General features: G+C 39.4%; 2 protein-coding genes across 2 annotated transcripts in view; one reads left to right on the top strand and one right to left on the bottom strand.

The window, feature by feature from the left end:
- The window catches only part of bop1 (BOP1 ribosomal biogenesis factor), a 102,126-nt gene that overhangs the window by 24,065 nt on the left and 52,838 nt on the right, over window positions 1–25,223 (bottom strand). Inside the window, exons 4-6 of the mRNA XM_056232721.1 lie at window positions 2,899–3,053; window positions 2,701–2,818; window positions 9–110 (exon numbers count right to left, since the gene is read on the bottom strand). Coding sequence (XP_056088696.1) covers window positions 9–110; window positions 2,701–2,818; window positions 2,899–3,053 — 375 coding nt within the window. The remainder of the gene's footprint in view (window positions 1–8; window positions 111–2,700; window positions 2,819–2,898; window positions 3,054–25,223) is intronic.
- On the top strand, window positions 19,438–25,027 carry scxa (scleraxis bHLH transcription factor a). The gene is made up of 2 exons (XM_056232716.1): window positions 19,438–20,422; window positions 24,831–25,027. The coding sequence occupies exons 1-2, from the start codon at window positions 19,850–19,852 to the stop codon at window positions 24,867–24,869; spliced, it is 612 nt and encodes a 203-aa protein (XP_056088691.1). The 5' UTR covers window positions 19,438–19,849; the 3' UTR covers window positions 24,870–25,027.

The following is a 25,223-nucleotide window of genomic DNA, read 5'->3' as shown; positions in this document are numbered from 1 at the left end:
AATCTTACCTTCTCTTTCTCGATAAGCGATGGAATAAAGCTTCGTTTGTCCTGAGGCCTGTTGGTGACGGGGTGAATCATCACTTCGTTGGAGAAGAAGTCGACCGCGGGCTAGAAAAACAAACAAAACATTAAGAATCAGAAAGAGGAGAACATTAAGGCAAAGTAAAAAAAACATCAATATTATCCCAAGGGTGTTTAAAGGTGAGGTAACCAATGTTTTACACTTAAAAAAAGGAAATTAAAAGTCATTTGAAGCTCAGAACCCGTCCTGTGCAAACTGAACCTTAACACACTAAAGCACAGCTTGCTAAAACCCCCTTGGTTTTAAAAGACCCCAAGAGAACTTTTTTTTCTTTGGTCTTTTAGATTTTTTGACATTTATATAAATAAAAGGGTGCACGGAGCAATTTTCTAGTATGCATAATAGAACACACACACTTCACTGATCGCGTGACGAGAGTAAGGCGAGATGAATGACAAAACCACGGCGGATGATTCCTTGCGCAACAGAGCCGAAACGTCTGATAAACGTCTCATCTTGTAGAACGCTTGCTCAGCACCGCTGCTCGCTACACATGGAGTACACACCATCACGAATTCGAAATTAGTGAAATTAAAACGCGAGCTCCCTGATGCGTGCAAATTAGGCTACATTCAATAGCCTGTCTCCCGATATCAAATATTCGGATTCGGCCGAATATTAGGCTTTTTAACGGGGTTCGGTTTCTGCCGAACCTCAGAATTTTTTTCCACCGAACCGAACCCTAGGCTTGCACTACGCGCGCAACGTCGAAGTCACCGATCAGTGAATGACATCAAAGTACCGCGTGAACGAATAGAGAGCAGACGGCTCCTTATGCTTTTGAATTGCTCTCGCGGTACTTTGATGTCATAAACTGATCTGTCTGTGCAGCGCCGGTTCAAGTCGAACAAGCCTGTAGTGTAACGCGTTGTGTCAGGAAGAAAAATAGGGATAGCTCACAGCTAAAGTTATTGCAGAGGACAGACAGACTCACGGAGGGGATTGGCATCTCACAACTCGCACTTTATTACACAATCGAACTTGTGTAACTGTCTGTCACACGTTCTACGTTCCACAGCGTTACTTAACAAAATAAGGTAAAAAATGAGCATCAAACAGAAATAACCCGCATACATGGGCATGTGTTCGAGGCGCATGGCACATACAATACAGACTGCAGACAGTTCAACAGGAGCGCGCAGTTCTTAAAGGGGCCACACCTTATTTCCACTCGTTACAGTAGGTGGACTGTTCGAATGCAGTAGGCTGTGAGAAAGTGAAAATGGAACTCGTGAGCAGAAAAAGTGTTGTTTGGCAGTACTTTCAGTGAAAAGAAGGCAATTCAAGTCGAGCTACATGTTCAATTTGCAATGCCGATTTGTCTCATGGTGGCAAGGAAACAAAAACAACAATAACAATAACAACAATAACAACATCGCAGCTGTTAAAATGCATAATGTTGCTTATTCTTTTTTTTTTTTTTTTACAGATATAAAAGTAAAAGTAGTGTTTATTATTTACAGTAATAAAATAAAATGAAAAATCCACTTTGTTTACTTCATTAATGTGTTTACTGTGTTAATGGACTGAGGATGAGAGTAGGATTCGGTATTCGGTTTCGGATTCGGCAGAATCTTAACCAGTGGATTCGGTATTCGGCCGAACCCCACAAATCTGGATTCGGTGCATCCCTAATTTGTGGAAAGGAGTTCAATTAGGAGGTCAGACAAAGTCTCAAGTGAAATTATACATGAGAAGCCAGTTTGTTTTCTCCTTCAGTTGAGTTTGTGGCCAAACCTTTTACAGTGCTTGTATATTGTTGTCTTTCAATGCATATGATAATTCATACTCAGAGAGTAGAACTGAAATGACATTCATTACAAGATGATTACTTAAAACATTTCAAAATGCACCTGCAGACTATTTTTCATTCATTGAGGATTTCTTAAAAATTCAGTGCAAAAATCTTGTCTCGTCTAGTTCTTGTGAACTCAATCTCGTGAGCTAAGTGTCTCGTCACTCCCCTTATATATATATACACATACATACACACACACACACGCATACTGTATATATACACACACACCCCGAACACAACCAAACAATTTGTATTCTGTTAAATTTGCCAACGTGAAAATGAGAACATCTGGCCAATCAACCAGACGCAACAAGACCCAGTCAGATGACAGGTGGCTTTTTCACGCTCGCAGTCTTTAAAGCCTGTCTGAGGTCGACTAACTGATCACAGACAGACCCAAATCTGGGGTGACTCACTTCCTGTTTGTGCCAGAAGAGACGGCGATGGACAATTAGCACTGATGCTTGTAAAGTGAAGCCGCTAAACGACGGCCATGACACCATCCAGACTCGTTCCCTCCTGCACAGGTCAGACGGGCTGCGCTGTTTTTCTTATGACGGCTAATTGTGCTTGTGTTAATGTTTCGCTACTTCATTTGTCGGTGGTGAGCGCAGACTCGGGCTGGGCTTTGTGTGGCTTCGTAAATGAGTAATTCGACGAGGTTCATTTTTTCCCCATCGTGCGCTGGGGTTATTATCTAGAAGCCGTTTAAAGAGGTTTACACAGACCAGACTGCAGATGTTAAGGTGACAAATTCTGTTACTGTCGGATCTGCGTTGAATCCAACACCAACAGAGCGGAAAACCAGATCGAAATACCTCGTATTCGTTGAAGTTGACGTCACCGAACTTGCCCTCCTGCAGACGGTGCACGAGGTCCACCTGCTCATCCGACAGACGGATATCAGCGCCGGTCATCTTGTCTTGGACGGTACGCCTAGTAATGACAGGAGAATGAGTGAATAACCAATTCTAGAGGTTGAATGACTTGAAATGAATGTTACAGACGCTCCTCACCAGTAATCGGGATTCTCCATCTTGTCGAGAAACTCATCCAGTTCATCTTTGTTCCTGATTGGCTTAAAGATCTTCTTGCCGTCCAGGTTATATCCGATGTGGGGATAGTCCTTGTACCACTCCATAGGGATGTTGCCGACTGTGTTACGGATGTCCTGTGAATAGACAGAGAAAGTGATAAAAATCAAAACGGGAAACTCATTGAGTCTAGAACTACCAGATCAACACCAGGGGATATTTCACGTTGCTCTAATACCTGCAGAAAAAGATTTGTTACTATTAAAGCAAGTAAAAATGGTATACAGTTGGTACAGCTATTTCCTGTAAAGCTCCCGTCTACATCAATGGAGAAAGACTAATATCTCCAAAAGCGTTTCTTGGATTGTTCAAATTGTTGTCATAAGATATATATATATATATATATATATATATATATATATATATATATAAACATTATATTAATATGATAGAAAAAAAAATATTTATAATTATAATATTAAACATTAAAAATATAAAATAGAATAATAAAAACATAAAATCATAGAATTATTTTAATATAATAGGAAAAAAACTGAAGAAAAGTTTAAAATAACCCAACAACAAATATTTGTGATTAGTGATCTAGAAATGGTACAGAATCAAATGCAAATATAAAAAATAATTATATTAAATACTATAAATATTACATATATTATATACATACACATATATATAAAATTTTAATGTTTAATATTATAATTATAAATATTTTTTTTTCTATCATATTAATATAATGTTTATATATATATATGTGTATGTATATAATATATGTAATATTTATAGTATTTAATATAATTATTTTTTATATTTGCATTTGATTCTGTACCATTTCTAGATCACTAATCACAAATATTTGTTGTTGGGTTATTTTAAACTTTTCTTCAGTTTTTTTCCTATTATATTAAAATAATTCTATGATTTTATGTTTTTATTATTCTATTTTATATTTTTAATGTTTAATATTATAATTATAAATATTTTTTTTTCTATCATATTAATATAATGTTTATATATATATATATATATATATATTTTTTTTTTTTTAACAGGATAGGGGGAATTTTTCCAGGTTCAGAATTGCAAGCAAATATAATAAAACACAATATATAAAAATTATATTAAACATAATACAATATAGAATTGTATTCTTTCTTTCTATCTATCCATTCATCTTTATAATGATTGTATTAATATTATTAAAGAAAAATGGGGAAAAAATGAAAACAGAAATAGGGAAGAATTGTAGGCAAATATAAAATAACATTTTATAATTAAAATACATTAGCAAATATAATACAACAAAATATAAAAGTCGATACAACCAAAATCCAAACTCAGAACGAGCTCAGAATATAATTGTGAAAAGCAGTGAAGTCTAATGCAGATGAATAAAAAAGTTTTGAATAACTTCACAATAAAGAACTGCAATATTAATATATTGGGATCCAGATATCAATATAACATTGTACCATCAGTTGCTTCCCACCCCTATTAGACTTGTTTTGCTAGTGTCGTCTCACACTAACCAGTTCTGCTATTCTCTCTTCCTGCTTTACTCGCAGTCACAGGGTTAAACAAAGCGTCAGTCCTGCAGGTGCAGAAAACCACCCGTCCATATTTAACTCTCTCTGTACTCAAGCTCACTAACCCGCCCACTTTACAGTACGCCACAAGAACGTTACACAACTAGGACTGCTAGCTAATAAACCAAACAGAGCTTTGGTCTGAAAATAGAGATTTCTTTGTCTGGGAACAAACACACGCTGGTAACGGCAGACAGCTGAAAGTTCTCAGAGGTTGCGAGCGCCACTTTAAAGCGAGGCCTACACCTGTGAGTGATTTCAATAAAAACACCCCTACCATATCCAATTAGGTCCGAGTGGGCAGAACTGTCACGCTTTCACACACAGCCGACAGCAGCTGCGCAGGCCACGCCCACTCATCTTCAAAGGCTCGCGTCTGATTGGCTGACATTCTGATCGTAATTTAATCTAAACGTCTACGAGTCGCATTCACTGTAATCTCAGTGTCTGGCCGGGTGAAGTGCTTGTGTTGTCTGGCACGATTGGCATCCTTGCCAGTTTGAATGAATCAGTGCCAAGACGGGGAAAAAAAGAGCGTCAGAAGCAAAGACTTGCTAATCTGATACTTCCTCTGCGGAGGCGTTACAGATTGTCACTGGATCTTCACACAGTCTCAAAGATGAAAAAATGAGGGAGCCTTAAAGTGCTTCTAGCACTGAGAGTAGTATTTTGGTCATTTAATCAGGATAAATTAAACAAAAACCAACCAACTTTCAAAACATTGCTTCACATTTGTTTGAGCGTCCCATCTTGACAATTTGTACCCAAATGTTGTAAGTTAAGTGCAGGACTACAAGCTAAAAAAAATATCTGAGAACAAATATTTATAATTTGTATTAACTACGTAATATATGCTTACAAAATCTTTAATGCATTTTAAATATTTAAAAAAGGGTGAAGATCATCACTTTTGGCCACTACTGTATATTAATATAACAGAAAAAAAAATCCAGGAGTGAATAATGTAGGGTTGAACCTGAATGTATTAACTGCGATTTGATTGCAACAAATTAGACCGGAATATAATTATTAGTTATATTTATATTCGAGCCATAGATTGCCTTAGTTGTGTCAGCTGAAAAAATATGAAAAGCAGTTTATTTAAACCTCGTTCACATAGACACCTGTCCCCGGATAACATCACTGCTCATTTGCATTGAACTTCTCAAGAGCTCGGCTTTACGCAAATGAGCCGTGACGTGATCAGTCGTTGTCGCTCACAATGTTGGAAATCGCATTTTCTTTGCAGCAAAATGGTGGGTTGAGTTATGAATCGGGCACAATAAGCTCAATAAAATTCATTTGGGATTTCACGACGTCTTTGAATACTACAGATTAGGGCTGCACGATTATGACAAAAATCATAATTGTCGATTATTCCTTTGAAATTGCAATTGGGATTATTAATTACGATTATCATAATTTACATTGACTGATGTTTTAAATAGCTTTATACCATGTTTAAAGCAACTTCATGCCATATTTTTATATAAAAAATAAAAAAACAAGCTGAAAATACTCTTCCTGAAAAAACTTTTATTGCTTTTCTCATTGCCACAAATGTAAATGGTACAAATATGCAATAGTATGCATGGTATAATTGTTATACTAAAACTAAAATTAAAACAAGGGAAAAACTTAAGATAACCTGTAGAAATAAATAAACTGAGATTGCCTTATCAAGTATTTTGGCCTAGAACACAAGCCATAAAAATACTTCGAGTTTTCAGGAATGAACAACATCAAGTTGTTCATCAACATCAACCCCGCGCTGCAAACTGTACTGGCTGCGTGGCGTGAGCGTGGCGTGTCAGCTGCGTCGCGTTTTCTGTGTCTTTGCACACCAGAAGCGTGTCTGACGCGGCGCTAATGCTGCTAGGTGATGTACAGGGAGGACGTATTCTGGAAGCCGGCCCTATAATTCATGTTAAGCATAAATATAAAGCCTACTGATAAAGACACCGTCAGCAGTATTGACAGCAAAATAGACTACAGAATATTTCGTTCTGTATTGACAGGTGCAACATTTGAAAATTGATCATTATTTATTTTTAATTATTTTTTATATCTGAATTTATGTCAAAACCTAGACTTTCAACCATCAAAATGTAATTTATTAACATGTATTCGTGTACAAAATAACATATAAACATATTTTCCTTTTCTATTTAGCCTGGAAACGCTTCCAACACGCTTACGCAGGCAGTCTGCAAGCTCTAACCTGTTAACATGGGAGCCGAAATAAAAACGGACACGCCACGCAGCCAGTGCGTCTCCGGCCTTATTAAAAGTGTTGATTTGCCTGTCTGTCACAACGTGACATTATCTAAACACGCCTCTTAAGCGCACAGATTATTTTTTTGTTTTTGTAATCGCGGCTTTGGACGATTACGTAATCGTGGCATCCATAATCGTGATCGCGATTAGAAATTCGATTAATTGTGCAATAAACGGGGTCAATCTGGGCTCTCTCAGTGGGACGGTCCAAGAGAACTGGACACGAAAAACATCAGACGCACGGCTCACCTGCTTTCAATTGAGCGACTGAACGCTGCCTTTATTAAGTGTCAGTCAGTCCACAGCCTGAAATCTGCCCCTTTTACCACACGCTCTTATCAACTTCCTGTTCAGACTGCGGTGGGGACGGCGAGGGGAGATCGTGTGTGTGTGTGTGCGCTTCGAGGGAAGACGGTCAGAAACCTCACTGCTGGCAGCCTGCACCTCTACGCCTGATATTTCCACACCACATCATTAAACTCCCAAAGACAAGTGGAAAAAATTCCCTCTTCGTAAACCACCTGAGAAATCAGACTGTCAATCCAGAAATATATGCGCAGAGCTTTAGAGGACAGTCTTCGTGACATTTATCAGCGTCGAAAAAAAGTCACTGGCTGAATCTCAATTCACATACTTCACCTACGCACTGAAAGTACATACTTCACTGCTGATGGGAAGTACATACTTTAGAGTATGCTGTGCAACAGAAGGGCAGTACTGGGATTTAATTCAACATCATAAAAGTGTGTCTTTATTCCATCAACTCCATATACATAACTATTTGCTTCTGCACACAGTGTTTACCAGCTAATCATTAGCATCTGACTTATTTCATTACCTCAAACTCCAAGTGTCCACTTTTAAGGTTCATACACTTAAAAACCTGCTTCAAGAGCATTTTACTGAACCTCTTATGTACTGACGTGGTTGTGAGAAATAATATACACTTCTCAGCCAAATAAAAAAGGCGCTGTTTGGATTTAAACAGGCAAATACTTAAGAGTCAATGATTGGATCATTATTGCAGTGGTTATTATGTTTCTAGCATGTTATATGTTTGGCAACAGTTCTTCTAACCCTAATTGATGGAGTGTGTAGCTTTATTTTCTTAAACAACCATGTAGAAAGACACATCATGGCCATATTCAGGATAACAATGTCAAGATTCATCAGGCTCAGATTGTGAAAGAACGGTTGGGAGGAGCTTGAATAATCATTTTCACCTTAAATGTATTGAAAGTCTTTGGGACGTGCTGGAGGAGACTTTACAGAGAGCTGGACTCTTGCATTGTCAACACAAGATCTTGACCAAACATTGATGCACCTCTTGATGGAAATAACACCACAACATTTATTTCCATCAAGAGGTGCATACATTTTTGGTCAAGATCTTGTATTGACAATGCAAGAGTCAAAGTCTCCTCCAGCACACCCTATATACATCCCATATAAAATAATATTAATATACACACAACCAGGCCAACAAAAAGGAGAGCTTTAAGTAAAAAAAAAAAAAAAAAAAAAAAGGAAGTGTAGATTGTGATGAGGTAATGTTTTATGCTTTACGATGTCTCTGCTAGGATGCCTCAGCCATGAAACGGCTTCTTTACAGGACAACATCAAACAGAGCAGGTCTGCCTCTCACAGAGGTGCCCCTTGATTTCACACGTTTCACAGGCCACAGAGTGAACATGACCCCCCAGATTTTCACAAGGGACACTCGTAAAGGGGCCTGAGAGACCCTGGAGAGCTGGAGAATTAGGCCACACTGAGAGCCACAAACCTCCCTGAGAAGCAGAGCTCACTAAACCGCCTGCAATGAGGGAAATGCACCAATGTTTTGTGTAGCGCTGAAGCTAACCTGAATGCTATGTGTTGTGTGGTTAGCTTTAATAAAACTGCTCTGGTACTAAAGCATTACCGCTGGCAACAGATCATGGGTTTGATTCCCAAGAAACGTACTTTAGGTGATTCAATCTTTTTTTACATTTCTCTGTTATACTAATATATAAAATTCCAACTATAAGAGGCAAAACATTGGTTTAACATGTTCTTTTCATTCTCAAAGACACATTAACACAATTATTAATACAAAAATGAAAACGGATGAGACTTCAGAGCTTTGGGTTGATAACAAGAACGGACTATATATAATAAGAAACAATCGTATGACTTCAGAAGACCAGTGTTAGATAGTTTTTTGGTAACGCTTTACAATAAGATGTCATTAACATTATTTAACATGAACTAACAATGAACAATACTTCAATGGCATTTATTAATCAGTGTTAATCTCAGCTTCTACTAATATATAATTAAAATCAAATGTTGTATGTGTTAACATTAGTTAATGCACTGTAAACATTAACATTTTTATTACTAATAACAACCATTAACAAAGGTTAATAAATGCTTTAAAAATTGTTACCCTTTTTTTAAATATATTTTGAGTTAGATTTTAGTATTTTGTGTTTTAATTTGAATGGTTTCGTAATTTCGTTGTGTTTGTCATTTTTGTATACAAAATGTCAACATAGTTTTTATTCGTTTTTATTTCAGTTTTAGTTATTTTAGTGCTGGTACATCAAGGAATGTTACGGATTTAATTTTAGTTAGCCATAATATCCCTGAGGAAGACTTGAAACCTTGCAGAAGAGTCATTTGGACTTCGTTTAGGGTGCTTTTTTGAAGCAGCAGCACATTTCCATGAACTTTTCCTTTAAGGCAGCTCAGCAACAGTGAGTTTGGTGTCAGTCAGCGTGTGGACGCAGGTTGCTGAGAGCTCCAGCGGTGAATGATTGAACGCGTCTGATCATTAAACGGACGACTCAAGCAGGTGGCCTGCTTTTGGAGAGGACGCGGCTCTCTGCGGGGCTCCTCGGGTTCACAGGCCAAAGAGGCATCGGCCCGTCAAGACCCGTGGTGGCAGTTGCATGACAGGTTAATCCATCAAAACAGGTCAGGAGTCCTCAAATACCCCAATAATAACAGGGTAAAAGAGGCAGTTCTCTCCGTGATATCCGTAATCCGCTCGGCCAGAGCTGTGGGTAAAAATAAAGTTGGTGGTGCTGTCAGGGGAGCTGAAGGAAAATCCGCAGGTCTGTCTTTCAGGAGTATCGCTCACATTTTCCGCTCCTCGACACAGTTGACCTTTGCCTCACGGTGGCGGGATTCCTTGGCTGCGGGAACATCCTTGGAAATGCAGCATGGAATTTGCGAAAGTTGTGACTTCATCTTTCGTAATGAGGTCAATTCAAGAGATCGAAATAATATGGCAAAACAAACAGTATTCAAAATAATTCCGCAAGAACGGTTTGTTTGAATAAAGGAGAATGTGTATTTTAACTAGTCTGTAGTTTGTACCTCATGCAGAGGTAAACCAGAACAGATATGCCGTGTTAGAACCTACTCAAAAGTGATGGTGTATTTTCCAAGACTTAGGAAAACAGATCCGTGTGGTCTAAGAGGTGTGATAGTGCATAAATGTGCAGTGGAACGAATGGAAATGAGGCTGAGGCTGAAGAGTTTCTCTCGAATTTTGTTGATAAGAATGGTAAAAAGACAGGATATGATGGGGAAAAGAAGGGAAGGAGATCGGGAAGTGGCACAAAAGAGACAAAGCATGTCCACTGCTTTATTAAGCCTGAAATAATCCGAATCAACACAGGGTTATCAGGACTGAAGTCCTTCAAACACTAGGGTGCCGCTAGGGTATTATGGTTAGAGATGTGAATAACTATAATTCTTTCAAAATCAACTAGCCATAACATATTGGCCAAAAACATCTGAAAATCAGGCTTATGGAACATCCTTGGAATTACAGCATTGAACTTGCAAACTTGTCTTAATAAAAACAAAATTGTATTAATAAAATATATATACAATTAGATTTGATAACAGTTATATGTAATTCTATGTAAATATGCAAATGTATATATATATTTTTTCCAATTTATAGAAACATAAATTTAGTCTTTTTCCATCTTAATTAAAAAAATGAATGCATCTAAAATATAATATATTATTTAGTTATTTAATATATTTAGTTTTTGATTTATTTATTCTTTCTTTTAATCATTCATTTACTTTCTTTGATTTTGTCTTATTTATTATTTTATTTAAGTTAATGATTTATTTTCTATGTATTTATGTACTTATTCTTTTATTTATTCAATCATTTAATATAACCTGTGACTAAAACATGGGCGATAACTTGTGATTATATATATATATATATATATATATATATATATATATATATATATATAAGAGAGAGAGAGAGAGGTTTGGTCTGTCTGACAGGTCATTACGTCATGAGGGAACCCACCGCTCCTTCAGGTCGAAATTTAAAAAAAGAAAAAGAAAAAGATGACTCATAGTCACTTTTCTCGACCTGAAGCCGTCTAGACAGAGGGAAAGAGCAGACGGCTCAATGCTACCAAATGCATCAAAGTGTTCAATGGCCATTTCCAGCAGACGGCTCCAAGCCGCAGAGAATTGCCTCCTGACACAAAACAGAAATCTCAGATCTCTAACAGGAGCAAAACACACTGGAATAATGACACGGGACACGGCGTCTTTCCGCAGAATGGAAATTATACGCTTGCTGAGAATGCTACGTCACCGATCGCCGCGCTGCCAAAGTGAGTCAGGCCTACGCTCGGATCGGTGTTTGAAGTCGAACAGAATGGGCTCATGGGAGAAAGTTGCATCCTCCCAGTGTCAGTAAGAGTGATTCAGGTCAGGCTTGCGTGTGTGAGTCAGGATGAGCCGTAATCCATCGTGGCAGAAGACCGAGCTGCTTGATGAAGGCGCAGAATCGCAGCTACAGCAACTCATTCATTTTTCTTCTGCTCTACTCTTCTTTCCGCATTTCTCCTTCGCTCAAAGCCAGAGCGCAAACCATCCCACCAGCGTGCTGTCATTTGGGAGCACTGAATGGAAGTTGTTTTTGGAGCGGGAACCGCATGCCTGGAAGTAAAGCGTTCCCGCTCGGCTGCCTGACCGAATCCTGGAAGTGCGAGGGAAAATATATACGTATTCTCGAAAAGAGCAAAAAAAAAAAAAAAGGAGTCTGCTTTCATTTGCAATACTATGTCACACTATGTGCCCCAAAACATCTGCAGCTCATCTTTTACGCAACTGTTTGGGGCCCGTCTGGCTGGCAGAAAATCACAAGTTATCGCCTATGTTTTAGTCACAAGTTATATTAAATAATTGAATAAATAAAAGAATAAGTACATAAATACATAGAAAATAAATCACTAACTTAAATTAAATAATAAATATGAGAAAATAAAAGAAAGGAAATGAATGATTTAAAAAATAAGCACATTTTTTATTTTATTTCTTTTGACAAAATAATAATACATAAATAAAATTAATCAAAAATGTAATATTTAAGCGAAAAAAACTTAAAGTTAATGAATGATAAAAAAATAAGTAAATAAATAAACAAAAGAATAGGTAAATAAATAAATCAACAGATAAATTAATAAAGTACGGTAAATGAATGAATAAAACAATAAATATTGATAATGATAAATAAAAGAATGTATTAAGATAATGAATGAATAAAGAAATGACTGAATAAAAGAACTATAAAATAAATATATAAATGGACAAGAGAATAAAGTAAAGGAATAAATAAAAAAGTACACATGGAAAAATAATAAAATAAATAATTCATTAAAAAAATACATTAATAATACATATAATAAAAAATTATAATAAAAATAGATAAGAGTAAACAACTAATGAAATGAGTATAAATAAAATAAATAGCTAAAATAATAAAAGTAAAATGAATATAATGAATCAATAGAATATAAAAAAATTAATACATATAAATAAAATAAGTAAACTGAATGAATGAGTCAATAAATGAGCAAGCAAATATCCCTTAGTCTCTCTGCGCACACAAGTGTCCTCCACACACAGCAGGTTTTGTAATACCGGATACGCCGCGGTCAGACTCTGTAGCAGCACAGACAGATCAAGACGAACCCATCTGCTTTATTTCTCAAACCACTTCTTCGCTTTCATGGACTCATCTACGGAGAGTCACAACGTCATGTCGACATCCAAAGATGTTCCTGTCGACGGATACCAAACAAACAGCACATTTACAGCGCAGCAAAGACCCTGAAATGACTGATACAGTGGCAGCCAGGTTTCCCCATGAGGGCTAGTGAAAGTAATCATCCAGAGCGAATCAACAGGTTAAAAGGGACGGTTATTAAACACATATATATTAGATCCAGACTCTGATAATGCCTTAAACAGCTGAAGGAGGCTTACGGATGTGGCGTATTGACTGCAGGGCTTGCGGTCGGAGTCCCTGGTCCCTGTACAAGCAGAGAGGGTCTATTAGGAAAGTGTGTTTGATACTTCAGACGTTTATGGATGTGTCTGGTTGACCAGGCCGATCTCGGGTGATACAGCACCTGTACGTCTCCCACCAAAATCACATTTGTCAGATGGATGGGAGTGAAAGTCCAGAGGGACGACGAGACCCTTGATTTTACTAAGAGACTGACTGACCACCAACGCTGACAGACACAATCTTGAAAAACAAGACAATTCGGAAAAACCTCTTAAGAAAAAGCATGGCTTTCTATGAGATTATTCTCAAACATTACGATTTCATTCCTGAAAGCAGAAATCGCAGATTTGTTTTTATTTTAACGTGGCACGAAAACATTGCATGATCAATGCTGATGACAACAGATTAACTTTGTAATTTCTGCACCATTAGTGCCACCAAACTGCAAAAATAATGAGCGTTTTAAACCATTTTCTGCTATTGGGAGACAAAAAACATGTAGTCCTGTTCCAAAGTCATGCAACAAAACACAAAAATGACAGATAGCAGCATTAACAGGTTGCAAAACCTTTAATGCAAAGCCTTCCTGTAGCTCAAAGAGTAGTGCATGAGCATCACAATGGTCATTGGATTGATTTCCAAGGAAATGCATGATTAAAAAAAGAAAAAGCATAGCTTGAATGCAATGTAAGTTGCTTTGGATTAAGCATCTGCCAAACGCATACATTTAAATGTAAATGCATACTTAACCAAAACTGTGATAATCAAAACAGAAAGTTGTCAGAGATTGGTACACTTTTATTTGACTTCCTTTACATAATTGCAACGCACTTCGAGATATAAAGATGTAAAGGGTTCGGTGAGCATGAGGGAGACTCCGATATGAATCGTGGCCAAACACAGTGGAAGGGAATCCAATAAACAGAAATGCTGTAAAAAAAGCATTTTACTTCTTCAATGCACAGATCTGACTCTCCTTTGCAAATCAGCAGGGCCTCTGTGGTGAAACACCTGTACATTTCTGCTGTTTGCTTTGCTCTCACCTCTAAAAACTGGTGCATTTATAACATCGATCAATCTGTAAAATTCTCCAGGGACCTTTTAAAAAAATCTAGCTTGAAATTGAAAAAGTGGCCATTTCAAATTCAATAATGCGTTTAGGTGCATTAAGTAACTTGATTTATGAATTCATGCTGGCACTGAATATTTTCCAGTAGCAGCGTTGATTTGATGGAGGGCGTTAAACGCAGGGAGACGCTCATTCTCGATGGGCATCGGGAAGGAGAACTGCTTAAGACTGGGATTTATGGAAGCGGTTCCACGGCTTACCCGCTCGGCACGGGCCACTGAGCGACAAGCCATTTGCAGACGGAGCAGCCCGCGTCTCCTCCCCACAAATGCAGGTTTGCATTTCCCTCTAATGGGATCATTTATAATCCCAGTAAACTCAAACTCCGCAGTGGAACGCTGCCACCTCCACACTTTCCATGAGGTCCATCCAAACAGGGCCATGCGTCTGCAGCAGGAATGCGTGCAGACGTGTTAGCGCACCGCATCCCTGTGCGCGTGAATGTGGGTGAGTGGCAGCTGTGGGTGAGTGGCAGCTGCGCGCAGGCCATTAGGATGCCGCTAACATCCACCGCTAACAGCTCGCTGGAAAAATCAAAATTGGAAAATGATCATGGAATAATACCCAAACCCAAGCATCCTGCGTAAGGAATATGAGAGAGAGAGCGAGGCCCAAAGAGCTCTCCAAAACGCAGCACTTTTCACATTTGCTGCTCACTTCATTTTGAGTTGTAAAAAAAGCATATTAAATCGTCAATAAAAGCAAGCACCCTCGAAAATAAAAACAGAAAAAGATGTGGAACAACTGATGAAGTACAAACACTCATACACACATTTAAAAATTCATTAGTGCACTGTACCGAGTAAGATTTTGGGGCTCCTTTTGGACTGCATTCTGCAACACAACGCCACTTTCAACCATCCAATCAGTTCCTTTATCACTCAGAAATGGGTCAAAACACAGAATTAAGATGGGCTAGATAGCCAATTCACATTGATTTTACTCTTGACACTAGCCTTGATGCAGAAATGCATCTACTAATATGCGAGCACAAAACAAAACCACAAATCTGGTCAAAAGCAAAGAACAGCAGGTCTTGACAAACATAGCTTAGTCCAGAAACGGAGTCGGTGGACGTGTATAAAATGCACGTGTACGGACTGCTCTCAATTAGATCTTACGGCCTTCATGTTACAATGGAAGAAACAAACTCAAGAGTCTCTGTAGTTTCGGCCTGTTTATATGCTTTACGCACAGTAAATGTACCCGAGAGAAAACACGTCACAAAAAAAGAACAGGGCAGGAGCGCTTTAACAACGGAAAAGTCACAATAAGAGCAATTTCGACATTAGTACAAAGGCCTCGGCTGGTCTAATTGCTTTTATTTTTTTCCCCCTTCATATAAACCCCGCCTTCTCTTTTGAATAAATTAACTGAAGTCATCACCGCGGTGACCTCAGCAGTTTCGTGAGCCAGATCACGTCTGGCTTAGATTAAGCGGCCTGTGCTGGTCTGAAAGTGATACAGGGGCTCTTTTCCAGGACGTGAACCCGTCCAGACAAATCCACACACAAGCTTGCGGATCCGAGCAGCCCATCGCAGTTTGGTGCACCTTGGGTGTTTAACCAAACACCAAAAACTCTGCGGCCTGAGAGGAGCAGAGCCCAGAAAGCGTTTTTCTCCAGACGGGGGGCTGGATTAGATGTCGCAGAGCACCAGAGGAGGTCAGTGGGAGCTAATGGCAGTCAGATGGGGTGCCGTTCCTCGTCTTAAAGCAGGCCGGGCCCCGTGTGACGGCGAGATAACGAGCGTTGTCATTCGTTACCCCAGAGGTCGATCTTTATGAGGTAGCGAGACATTCCATCTCTTCTGTGGTCTCGCTCGACCCTAATGAATGTCGTCACGTTATGACCCGGTTCCTGTAATGACTCGTCCCGGGATATACGGACTGCCGCGGTGAGGTTTTCTTTTAATGACTGAAAGGTCGCAGCTGGAGTCTGGAAAGAAATATCGCTGTGTCATTGCGGTCGTGACTGTGACACTAAAAGACATTAGAGAAAAATTCTCATTGCATTAAATATTAATGCGTGCAACGATTAATGCACTTTTCCCTGCTTTTTTAAGCTTAAAAAACCTTTGCATCAGGTGCAGAGCAAAACCATGTCTTATAAAAGATTGGCAGGATCGCAATATGATTATATTGGCACCGCTTTACGCAATGCAAGCACTTGAAGAATATAGCTAATCATTTAGATGGTTGATTTCAATGATAAAACAATTTATAGAGTCAACTCACGATTCATAGACATTCACAAAAGCCTCCATGTAAACTTCATTTTCATATAGCTGTATCACGTTGTATTTCTAATACATCAGTCACTTCACAGTTTGACTCCTAAACAAATTTCTCAGAAGCAATTTATAAATGCCATGCAAATGGGTTTGAACGAAATGAACTGATTCAAAAATGATTAGTTCGCATCATAAGCAAGCACATGCAAATATTGGAGACTTCAAAATGGAGACTCTTTCATTGTGAAGGGCTTGCTCGCCTCTTAACGAAGACACAATCTTTGCAGACGTGCAACTGATACTTTTCAGTCTGGGGAGAGAATACGTCTGACTAGAGACTGGTAAAGCCATTCTACCTCAAAATTGGTTTCAAGAAGGGAAAAAGATCTTTAAGGTTTTATTCCAATTACCCTAAAAAAAAAAAGAAGAGGAAAAGTCCAGTCGGAACAGGATAATCGTACATGTTTCGACATGCGGAAAACATTATTTCAATACAATTGTGTTAAAAACTAAACTAGTGATTTACTGCTGCTAGTTAAACCAGGTCAAAATTCCCTTTTACAAGAAAAAAATTAAAGAGTGCTCTCCCACTCAAAGGAGTATAAATCTCTTCACTCACAGCAGCCATTAACAAAACCGTTTTCATTAATGAAAACATGAAACACAAAGGCTCCATGCCCCTACAGACTGGGAACGTTTTCCATCTTAAATTTAAAGAGAAAGCTAGTTTCAGGTGTTAAGTGTTACGTTCCTGTTCTTCATGACGATGGGTTTCAAATGGCTGTTCGGGGAATAAATGAATGAATAAATTCTCCTTAAAAAGGAAAAGAGTGTATAGTCTAGCTTGAAATGTAGGTATCACCACTATTAATAACAAACAACAGATTAAAATGTCCCAAAAATGAGACCTAAAAAGTACAGAAAGTAAGGTTTGAGAGGATCGGCCTCTTTTGCGGGTTTGACCACGAGCAAACGGCGGAAATCAGATATCCTGTCTGGCCTTTAACTCGCATCGCTTATTAATGAGCCTGCGGTTCAAAGAGACTAAACACGAGAAGGCATTAATATGGATTTACCACGTCCTCAAAACTTCTTTCTCATCATCTCCATCTCAAGCCATCATTTGCAGAGAAATGGTACGAAAGCCACATCATTACGCCGCCAGACTAGTCTTGAGCTAATGTCAAAAATATGAAATCTAGAGAAAATTAGGGGGGGGGGTGTGACAAGCCACCATTCATATCTTAATATTTTCCAGAGGGTAAATAGGAGTTGAAATTATAATGACATCAAGGAGTGCCCTTAAAATCCATCAAATGGTTGCGTTGTACATTGTGCGTTTTGTTTTACCTTTACAACAAAAAGAAAACATTAGGATGAGAAAAGACCTGTGAACTTGTCTAACCCATGTGCTTTATTTTCTGTTCTGGGAGAACGAGCATGGTTTTCTTGTGTAAATGTCCTTCCTATTGTTCCTATTCCTCAATTGTGAAACCTATAAGGATAGTAAAGTCAATATTTGAACATTTAAACAATGTTTTGGGAACAATATTTTTAATGACTACCAGCTATAAAGTAACAAAACCATGACAGAACTTATAACAGGTTCAGACCACTTTTTCAAGCTTCCATAGTAAAACCATGCAAGGCTATATAAATTTCCTCAACATTATCCTCAAAAAGATCCAGTATATCCTTCCCTCAAAAAACAACATGACTAAAATCCATTTCTCAGAGGGCTTATCTTCATTTCATCATAAACTGATTGCTGGTAAGGACTGAGAGAGGAACAGGTGCTACAATCTGAGTTATAGCCCCGCTGGATGATGTTATGTTGCTATTTCCCTCCCGTGACTAAACAAGTCCAGCCAGACAAAACCGCAATGTGTTTAAGTATGAGACAACCAACTCATCTTCATGGACAACTGGGTCCATCAAGCTACTGGAGTCACTGACTCAGAGCGGATGAAAATACCATGGGAGTGCACACTCACTGCAATGGACCGGCCCTGAGAAGGTCCTACTCTGACATATTGGTCCCTGTAAACCAACCCCTGATATAAGTTGATGGCTCGAGAGTTCAAGGGGAGGAGGCAGAATGGGTAGAAGAATAACCCACACTTTATAGATCTCCAGCTGAAAGCCCTAGAGTCCCTCTAGAACGCAGTATAACTGTAAATGAAGTGGAAGAAACCAGTGAGGGAAAAAGATAGAAGGTGTCAAAGGAAAGCTAGCAAGCAAATAAGAAGGTAAGAAAGAAAAAAGGTATGAAGGAACAAAAGAAAAAGTAAGAAATGTTTAAAATCAGTAAAAGAAACAAATAAAAACAAAGGAAGGAAAAGAAAAATTAAACTGGACCTCACAGAAAGAAGCAAGGAATGAAGGAAGGAAGCAAACGAATGGAACGAAAGCAATAATGATTTAAAAATCAATTAAGGAAGGAAGGAATAAGCAAGCAAGTAGGATTGATTAAAGAAAGAGTAAGAAAGAAATCAAGCAAACAAGAGCAATCTTCAAGCAAGCAAGCAAGCAGAAGAAAAATAAAAGACAGTTAAATAGGAAGTAAGCAAACGAGAATGAAAGCAAGCAAGAACGATTTCAAACCACTAAAGCAAGCTAGAAAAAAAAGACAGGCTATTATTAACTGGGAGTTAAAAAAAACTGATGTTGATAGCTGTATAGAACCACTTTGCTCCCTGCCTGAGTCGCTGGGATATTTGCATAAGCAGTAAAAGAGAAGGATGGACAGAGTGAGTGAGTGAGGGAGGGAGAGAGAGAGGGAGGGAGAGAGAGAGAGAGAGAGAGAGAGAGAGAGAGAGAGAGAGAGAGAGAGAGAGAGAGAGAGAGAGAGAGAGAGAGAGAGAGAGAGAGAGAGAGAGAGAGAGAGAGAGAGAGAGAGAGTGTGAGGGAGGAATCATACCAGACACTCCCACAACCTATAAAGCACAACCATACTGAAACACTCAGTGAAAGCACACGTGGGTCTCTGTTCAGGGGGGAGAGCCAGCGCTGCACAGGGACAGAGAGCCGGAGAAGGAGTGTGCATGTGTGTTTGAGGAAGCAAAGCGGTGATTTCAGCTCAAGTAGAGAAGCGCTTATGGGATGTGAGTGAGTACAAACAACAAGTTCAACCCTTCAGGATCAATTCTCAAAGTCTGACTGTCAAGAAAAACTAAATTCAAAGGGTCTGTAGTGGCAGAGCAATGTAATACTAGAGCGCAACTGTGCCAGAGGACTATCCGGAGAGCAAACAAGTGCAGGATTGGTTCCAAAGCTAAAACCCCCATGCATTACGAACTCTAGAGTCTTACAAGAAACAGTCGAGATTAGTGTGGAGAGGTTTGGAAATTTCAGCACCTGCTGACAATGTCTTTCACGATGGTGCGACAGGCTCCCAGCCGATACCTGTACTCGGAGATCTCAATGATGTCGGAGGACGATGAAAACGGAAGCGAGAGCTCAGGCTCAGACGACCGCTCGTTTCGCTTGGACGCCTCGGGGTACGACGTTAAAGTTGGAAAAAAGAGAAAACCTGGAGTAAGTGGAGGCGGACGGATGATTGGGCCACCACCCATTTCCGCCAGCTTTATAGGTCCGTTGCCCGAGGGCCGTCAACGCAACGCAGCCAACGCACGGGAGCGGGACCGCACCAATAGCGTCAATACGGCCTTCACCGCATTGAGGACTCTCATCCCCACAGAGCCCGCCGACCGGAAGCTATCAAAGATCGAGACCTTACGGTTGGCATCCAGTTACATATCTCACCTTGGGAACGTTCTCCTGGTGGGTGAAGCATGCGGAGACGGCCAGCCGTGCCACAGCGGAGGGCCCTCGACCTCAAACTACTACCACCACCACCACGGCTCACCCAGCCGGGACTCGGAGAACTCGCAGCCCAAACAGATCTGCACGTTTTGCCTCAGCAACCAGAGGAAAGTGGTGAGTAAGACGCATGCAGGTGTTCTCCGTTACGGTTGTGCAATGATCTGGACATGTTCAAGTCCACAAACAAGCTGAAGAAAAACTGACAGAGGTGTGAAATACAGCTGAACCTCAGGGAGGGACAAGAAGGGGTCTGATTTATTCTTTGCTAGTAAGGTCACTGAGATCGATGACTTGAGGCAAGGTTAGTCAGGATACAGTTGAGATACAGTAAACACTATCAAAGTAAATCCTTAATGTCCAATGTTAGAGAATAAAGGCTGTTTAACTAACAAGAGTGAAAGTAAATAAACCTTTGAAAGCCCAGTAAAAATGTTTTTTTAGAATACCTTTCAAACAAGTAGATGCAAGGGTTTGTTTCTTTTCTGTAAAGTATTTCTGTAAATCTAGCTAACCAAAACAAAGCAGTTAAAATACACAAACTATACTCCTTACTTCTAAAACTGGCACTGCAAAAACTAAGACTACAGAAAGCTGATAAGGTATAATTTGGTACATGTTTTCCGAAGCATGAGCAACTAGTGGTTTTAAACAGTCTGTCATAAATGTTCCTACAACAGCCAACTACATCTTTTAGTGAATCTGCGTCGTAATTCCAGCCACCCCAAGATAACGTTTGACACTGAAAACCATCCTCAGCACTCTGAAGCTGAGTTATGACTTCATCCACATGTCCTTTTCCATCAAGAGCGATATCTCTGTTACAGAGTGCGCTGCTACCATGACCTCATAGACATATGCAGTGAAAGATCGGATTAAATGTACCCCAATGGAAAATATCCAATCAACAAAGAGACTGTCAGGTAATATACAAACACATCATCCATCTCTTCCCCCGGCGAGCGTGACTGCACTGACCTTGGCTCGTTGAGCCAACACCGCAGCACATTAAAAATAAAACCGTAAATCACACTCTGGCTGTGAGGAATACAATGACACCAAACCAAAAACAGGGGGAAAACTGTAATTTAAACTTGCATGGCGAAGAACTGTCAGAGGTTGAAATATAACACACGCTCAAGACAATTACACTCCGCCATGACACAAGAGCATTTTTGGTCAGGGTATCTCACCACCGCAACGTGTGTTTAATCCTCAAAAACCTGAAGTGCTTCCAGAAGCCATTGAGTTAAATTTTCTTTTTCTGGATCTTTTAAAGTAAAGTCTGTAGCGAAGGAAATAAACAATAAAAGAATAGCAACAATAGCAGCAATCTATTCCACAGTGGATACTCGGCACCGCACGGGGGAATTACAACGAACCTAGTTTGGGCCATTTATGACAAATGAGCAAATGGGAGGCATAAATATGCAAATGTAAATGGTCCGTGATCTATATATCAGGCCATGAGAATCTAGGGAACATCTGCAGCGGGGTATTTTCCCCCCAAGTAACCGTGCACCAACCTCAGAGTTTCACTCAAACATCCTGTGTTGTTCTTAGTCTCTTCCTTGTTGCCCAATTAATATTTCTGTCAAGCACGACACGCAACCTGCTTGCAACATCGTAAATCTTTCGGAGAAGGATTATGACAGATTTCTGAAAGTAACACAGTGGTCTTTGCACATAGGCCTGCAGTTGAGAGAGCCAATTCCAATGTCTCAAATGCAACATCAATTTGAGCTTACGGTCATTAAAATGTGAAGATTTAGATGGATTTAAGATTTAGAACAAGAAAGTGAAGAAGAAAGTGCCTGTGAATCCCTAAAAACTGATTAGCAGTTCTCATAGACTAATCTATATTCGCCAGAAATGGATTTAATCGGCTGCTATTTAATCATTTTCTGCAACAAAGTATCAACTCAAACAAGCTTGTGTGTCCAATTCATGTAGTCATTGGCTAAATATTGGCTATATATTGGACATCGGCCACTGTTGCTCTCTAGAAAACAGTTAACCACAAATTAGCAACTCAATGAGCATCTTTAGGTATCCAAATCTAATTCTTAAATGTTTGATATTGTACAAACCACACAGTATATAAAAGAGACTAACAAAATGCACACAACATAGCAGTTCCTTTTATTTGCTAAACTGTTTATGGTTAAACTGTTGTTGAAAATCGTTTAGAAACCACACGGTTATGAACAACAACAGGCCAAAGGCCAACACTCCCATTTCAGGCAGTAACCTTAATCCGTACAAAACGAAATGATAGATCTTTATAAGTCCAACCGAGAAGTACGCCCATGTCTTCGGGATTCCAGTGGCAGGCAGATATTTGAAACAGACCGGGCCTTGCCTTTGTAGTGCACTTTCAGAAGTGGGTCTGTGTGCTCCAAAACCACACTCGTCTCTTTTACCCCTACTTAGTGCTCATTACGCTGTGAAAGTATAACTCAGCCAAAATGCACGGCTTTATTGTTTCTAAAGAAAGAGAAAGACGAAATAAAGAACACACACACACCAGGGGAAAGACGTAGAGGTATAACTGAATTCAAATGTTCGGGTTTTCGCCAAAGTTAAGCGTCTGTAAGCTGACACAGAACAGACAGCTGCGTCGAGATTCTCCAGCGAACGGGCGAAACAGACTTTTAAATCAAACACAGACAGTCGTGCGGCAGAAAACTGCTACTTTTGTCTGCTAAGACGCTCAAGACTCAAACAGATTTGTGTCTATATAAAAATGATAGATTTTACCCAAAACATTTTCCAGGTTTTGATTCATCTGGCATTTTTATCTGCATTTATTTTCATTTTGGACTACATCTCAATATTTGCACATGCACACTGCTTCACGCACTATCTCTACATGCACAGGGCTGTACCACAAATATGACAGAGTGAGAAATCAAGCATTTTTGTATTGTTTTGACATCACCTAGCCCATTAGGCTAAACCACCCTAGTGTGAATAGATTGCATAACAAGACTGTACTACTACTCAGAAAATTGGGGCAGATGGGACGTCTTCCTCACAGTTATGGTGTCTGCTGAGATGGTAACCAAATAAGAAGTAAAATGGGTAGTATTTTCTGGATAACCATCAAGACTTCTCTCATTACGAGCATATGGAAGAGTTTAGAGTCCTTCACTCTAACGGGAGCCCGAACATTTGACACAATATGAAATTATTAGAAGTATTAGCAGCACACGGTAAAGAGCCAACATTTTTTCCTCTGTAAAATGCCGTTTTATTCGAAAGAATCCTGAAAGATTTGGCCAAAAGCGGGATCTTATAAAACCGCCAAATGCGAATACTTCAATACCTTCTGGAAAGTGAAGCCACATGAATTAAAGTTGGGCTGGAATTGGGTCATCCTTTACCACAGGTGGGGCGGTACGCTTCATAACCATAAACGAAGGGAAACTAGTGTTTTCGTTTGTGGGCAGCAGCAAAAAGGTCTGTGCAAATACTCCGGAACACTATAAAAACAATCAAAGGCGTGTAAATGGCGCATTCAAAGGGTGCAAAACTCATATATATTGGGATTAACTCAAACAGAAGACTTGTTTTAATAATCTACCAGGTCCTGTCACCACCGAGAGGCTAGAGTTACACGTCTAAACACATGCATGCACACACACCGTCTCATTGTGATCTTTAGCAAGCTGTCAACGTTACCCGTCAACCTAAGGTGAAGCCAAATATTTGTGTTAAGAGCCCCGTAGATGCTTGAAGGGGGGAAAAAAAAGAGGTGAACACCAATTTATTGATATAAAGATATTTGAGAATTTGCCGTGATTTGTTTCCTGCCTCAAAGTACTTGGAAATAATGTGTTTATAAAGGACTTCAGACCAAGGGGAGCGAACGATCAATCTGGGCATTTGGACGTAAGCTCCAGCAATAATAATTTCTTTACGGCGTGTTAGACAGGATATGAAAAGCAAATGTAGGCAAAATCCTATTAGTTTGGCCATAAGTGATCCCTGGAGTCAGAGCGCTGGTGACTTTAAAGTGGCACTGAACTTAAAGGAGGGGCTGGGGAAAAAAATGGGAGCGAGAAAAAAAGAGAAAGGAAGGAAAGAAAGAAAGGAAAACGTTGAGGGTCAGGGTTATTTTCAAATGGGATTCTGTCTGACTTCATCAGTTAAGGTTGAGTGTTTTGACTAGAAACTCCGCCTACATCAGATGGGGCCGCAGGAACGATGGCATTCCATCTGCTCCTGTTCTAAGCAAAGCAAACTGGGAAATGTGAGCCAGGTGTGTGTGCGCGTGCTACCGCAAACGGAAAGGTGATAGGAGAAAAACAGCAGGCGCATTAATGCCAAACCAACGGCCTGCAGGGAGAACGATGACATGAACCCTCAAGAGTCAACGACTCTGAAAAAATGAAAAAAAAAATTTAAGTATTTGCACATTTTTAGATAAATGAATGCCCCAAATGAAATTAACAAATGACAACAAAAAAGTAGTTGCACCTGACATTTCCTGTAACTAATGGATTGTTTTCTTTCATTGCAGAGCAAAGACAGAGAGAGAAAATCAGCCCTGAGGAGTTAAGCCACGACATGAATGGATTTACAAAACATTAGCATCACCAGTGTACAAAAACTGTTGACTGCAAATGCAATGTTATGGTGTATATATGCAAATATCAATTCATATTTAATTATTTGTAAATCGCCTTTGGACTGGAGCATTTATTGGAGAAAAACAAAAAAAAACCATAACTGGACAAAGACCAGACTGCAGCAACTTGATTACGCAAGAGCTGAACATCCCGCTACAGACTTCATCCACTTCCATCTTTTCCATGCTTTTACACACCAAGCTACACCAAATGTTTATCTTTGACCACAGGGAGTTGAGGTAAAGCTATTCGCCAAAGACTATCCAAAGAAGAGGACAGCATAC

The sequence above is a fragment of the Rhinichthys klamathensis genome, unplaced genomic scaffold (assembly GCF_029890125.1).
Source record: "Rhinichthys klamathensis goyatoka isolate OS25496 unplaced genomic scaffold, OSU_Roscu_1.1 h1tg000354l_1, whole genome shotgun sequence".
Classification (NCBI taxonomy): domain Eukaryota; kingdom Metazoa; phylum Chordata; class Actinopteri; order Cypriniformes; family Leuciscidae; genus Rhinichthys; species Rhinichthys klamathensis.
Note: the sequence above shows the minus strand (reverse complement) of the source record. Positions and strands in the feature narration are given on the sequence as shown.

Coding starts and splice junctions, on each gene's coding strand:
- scxa (XM_056232716.1), top strand. CDS start 19,850: ATGTCTTTCACGATGGTGCGACAGGCTCCCAGCCGATACCTGTACTCG. Junction 20,423..24,830: donor TCAGCAACCAGAGGAAAGTG/GTGAGTAAGACG, acceptor CTTTCATTGCAG/AGCAAAGACAGAGAGAGAAA.